Genomic DNA, 3,679 nt, shown 5'->3' on the forward strand with positions numbered 1-3,679 from the left:
CTCGTGCCTCAGACTCCCAAGCAGCTGAAACTACAGGCACCCACCACCATGCTCGGCTATTCATCTCCATTCTTGTGGAGTGCAGCATGGTGGAGTTTGGTCTACATGCTTACAGATGGCTTATCTGCAAAATGTGTCTAAAAAGAAATTTTATAGGATAAATATTTTATACATGTTTGAAACAGTGCTTGGCGCAAATGAATAGATGTAATGCAAGCTGCTATTAATACATCATCTCCGAATTGGGAGAATAATTGCCATCACATCGTTGTGATTACACAAAAGCCTCCGTCATGTAATAGGGCTCAGTAAATGTCAATTTCCATAGCATTTCAAGCCTGGATACTAAATATGGGGCAAACGGCAACGACATGTCCCTGGTTTGACTCTTGCATTCTTGGTTTCCTGGGTTTCTTCATTTATCTTTTTTTTTTTTGGCCTTGTTATCTTTCTACCTTCAGGGAAGCCTCTCCCTTCTTCTCCTCCCCAGAATGACCTATCACCCTCCTTCAGGACCTAGATGCAGGGCGTTTCTATCTTAGGCTGACATTTGACTCATTGCCTACATCTATAGCTTGGCACAGAGCAATTCATGCACCCTCAAGAGTGTGGGTGAGACATATACAGCCTGTTAGACCTGAAGGTGAGCCCAACCTGGGAAAATCGTGACCTCAGAGCAGAGCAGGATGTGAAAGGTTTTGGAAAGGAGGTGGCCCTGCCGGGCAGGAGGAATTTTTAAGGGGTGGGAGCAGATTGGGGGAAATACCCAGTGAGGAGGGAAACGGATATGTAAATTCTACCCTTTTCTCTACCCAGGCAGATGGCTCTTCTTAAGGCCAATAAGGATCTCATTTCTGCAGGACGGCAGGAGTTCAGTGTTCTGCTGAATCAGCAGGTGAGTTCAGGCTTTCGTTTCAAAGGACTGGCCTGGAGACTGGGGGGTGCTGGGGAAGTGGAGGATGAGGGCAGAAAACAGAGGATAACTGGAGCTAATGAAGTAATGGTGGAGTTGATGGAAACAATGAGAGACACGGGATACAATGCAGAGGAAGGAGGATGTGAGAGCTGGTGCTGTGGCACTATTCTGGGTATTCCTGAATCCCACTGCTGACCACATTCTCCCTTGCCAACTGCCTCTCCGCAACCCCCCAGGTCTTCAATGATCCTCTCATCTCTGAAGAAGATATGGTGACTGTGGTGGAGGACTGGATGAACTTCTACATCAACTATTACAGGCAGCAGGTGACAGGGGAGCCCCAAGAACGAGACAGGGCTCTGCAGGAGCTTCGGCAAGAGCTGAACACTCTGGCCAACCCTTTCCTAGCCAAGTACAGGGACTTCCTGAAGTCTCATGAGCCCCCGAGTCACCCACCGCCCTCCTCCTAGCCCAGGGATCCAGCCCCTCCTCTCTGAGAAACTCTGACCTTCATATCCTTAGGCTGTGCTCCCGCCACTCTACACTGACACCTCAATAAAGACCAGTGCTGGTTTTATTGGACTTCCTGGGTTCTTTTTCATGGTCTGACCTGACATGTGGAGGCAGTCGGTCCCTTTCCTTCCGCCCTCCTTCTTAGATGTGCTCTTGGAAGCTTAATTCCTTACAGCAGAGGTTAGCAGCGTTGAGTGAACACGGGGCAGCGATTCTAAACTAAGGCTGAATGAAGGCCAGGAAGGCAGGACTAGAGAGAGTGCGGAGGCGCGGGGGAGGGGGTGGCAGAAACAAGAAAGGGGGATAGAAGCCCTCCAGACGTTGTCCTGTGACCTGCTTGTCGAGGAGGAAACTGCTGGAAGTCTCCCAGTCTTGTTCATCCTGCGCCGGGTCCACCGCCTCGAGTTTTCAATCCCGTGTCCTTAGCTCCAGCTCAAACAACATTCTATAATCTTCGGACTCTGACTACCGCAGAATACCTCCCCGGAGCCCCGAGCATCGTAGGAATTTAGAGTTGTAAGGGATTTTGAGAACCCTTCAGCGCGCCACTTACGTTTCAAGCCGGGGAGCCCCTTCCTTTTGGCTCCAACATCCCTGGGAGCAGATGCCAGGATTGGGAAGCAAAGGAGCCCGCCTTTCCCCCGCCCCAAGTTTCTCAGGTCAATTCCCGGTCTAGGCTCCCTTTCTCCCAGACCTCCAGACTCCAAGCCTCTTTATTTTAGGGCTCTGGGCGGAACCAGGGCCGGGCCAGATTCAAGTCCATTTTAAAAACGAAATGAAGCTGTTAGACCCGCGTCGCAGTCTCCAGGAAAAGCCTCGAGGCGCAGAGGGGAGGGAGCTCAGGAAGGGTGCGCGGTGCGGGGGCGCGAGGGGGGAGGGGGTTTCCGGGGTGCGAGGAGGGGTGCAGGGGCGGGGCTGGGCGGGGGTTGGGGGTACCCGGCGAGGGAGCGGGGGCGCAGCTAGGAGGCGCCGCACACCAATCAGAGGCGGCTCAGGGTGCGCGCGGGGAGCTGGAAGGCGCCGCCCTGGACCTTTTCCGTGTTCTCTCTAACGTGGGAAAAGTTTGGGGCCCAGAGGGATTGCTCCTAGTGTCAACCTCCAGCAAGTTTTCCTCTGGGACTTGTGAACCGACTGTTGTTTTTTGGGTCTCTGCAGCCTGGATCAGGGTGGAAAGGGAACCAGCTCAGTGTCCCCAGCGGTGCTTCCAACCCTAGGGTGTGGTCGGCCGTAGACCCAGCTTGGGGGAGTGGCGCCTCCCAGGGAAGCAGGCGGCGAACACCTCTGGGGTGGGGTCGGTGGTCCAGGCAGAGGCTGGGGCCTTCTCCACGGCACCCCTCAGGAAATCTCAGTCCATGAATGGGGACCGGGGCCCGCTCAGGCGGCAGCCTCACCTTTGCAAGAGAAACCTGGCCTGGTGTGCGTGGGTGAAAGACGGTGACTGGGGTAAGCTAGGAGAGCACACAGCACAACGCTCCGGTGTCTTATGCAGAATGGCGAAGTGTTTGCATGTAACCCATGCACATCCTCTCCTGTACTTCACATCATGGCTGAATTACTTATAATACCGACTGCAACGTCAATGCTATGTAAATAGTTGTTACACTGTATTATTTAGGGAGTAAGGACAATTAAAAAAAAGCCTGTTCGGTACAGAGGCAACCATCCATTTTTCTCCCCAAATATTTACCATCCTTGGTTGGTTGGATCCACACATTGGGAACCCACAGATACGGAGCGACCACTGTATTTGTCTTTCAGCTTAGCTGAAAAGAATGTCAGAAGCCACTTTGGCTCAATTCATGAAGAGGAACTTTCCATACCTTTATAACTATCCAGCTATGGGAGCTGCTGAGCTAACCACTTCTCAGGTGCTCAAAGGAAAATGACCAATTACAGGTATAAGGTAGAAAAGATTATCACTGGGAAGTTCCAACATTGAAACTCCATTCCGACCATTCCATAAGCTTGTGCAATTGAGAAGCTGCAAAAAATATTTTTAAGACAGAAAAATCTGTTACCTGCACTTTCTACTCTCACATTACTATCAACGAAGTGACTGGTTGTAAATCTACAAGAAGTAAAATTGAGAATATTTTGATTTTTCAGAGATGGTGATCTGAACCTGATGGTTCATAATAATAAAAATAAAATTACTAACGCAGTGAGTACCCCAAATCCATTACTGTTCCTGAAGGAAAATAAATTAGAATTAGCAAGAATAACCTTCCTTTGCTATGATAGCAGTATCTG

General features: G+C 50.7%; 1 protein-coding gene across 4 annotated transcripts; it reads left to right on the forward strand.

Annotated features, from left to right (window-relative positions):
• Positions 1–543: 543 nt before the first annotated feature.
• Positions 544–1,499, forward strand: AHSP (alpha hemoglobin stabilizing protein). 4 transcript variants are annotated; one of them, XM_010362282.2, is made up of 3 exons: positions 544–643; positions 817–895; positions 1,153–1,498. In XM_010362282.2, exons 2-3 carry the CDS (start codon positions 821–823, stop codon positions 1,384–1,386), a joined length of 309 nt encoding a protein of 102 aa, XP_010360584.1. In that variant the 5' UTR covers positions 544–643; positions 817–820; the 3' UTR covers positions 1,387–1,498. The 4 variants fall into 4 exon arrangements, with proteins under 4 accessions (XP_010360584.1, XP_030780617.1, XP_030780618.1 ...); XM_030924757.1 differs by having other exon boundaries at positions 581–643; positions 821–895; positions 1,153–1,499; XM_030924758.1 differs by lacking the exon at positions 544–643 and adding an exon at positions 657–695 and having other exon boundaries at positions 1,153–1,499.
• The last annotated feature ends 2,180 nt before the right edge of the window (positions 1,500–3,679 follow it).

This window comes from Rhinopithecus roxellana, chromosome 20 (assembly GCF_007565055.1).
Source record: "Rhinopithecus roxellana isolate Shanxi Qingling chromosome 20, ASM756505v1, whole genome shotgun sequence".
In the NCBI taxonomy this organism is placed as follows: Eukaryota; Metazoa; Chordata; class Mammalia; order Primates; family Cercopithecidae; genus Rhinopithecus; species Rhinopithecus roxellana.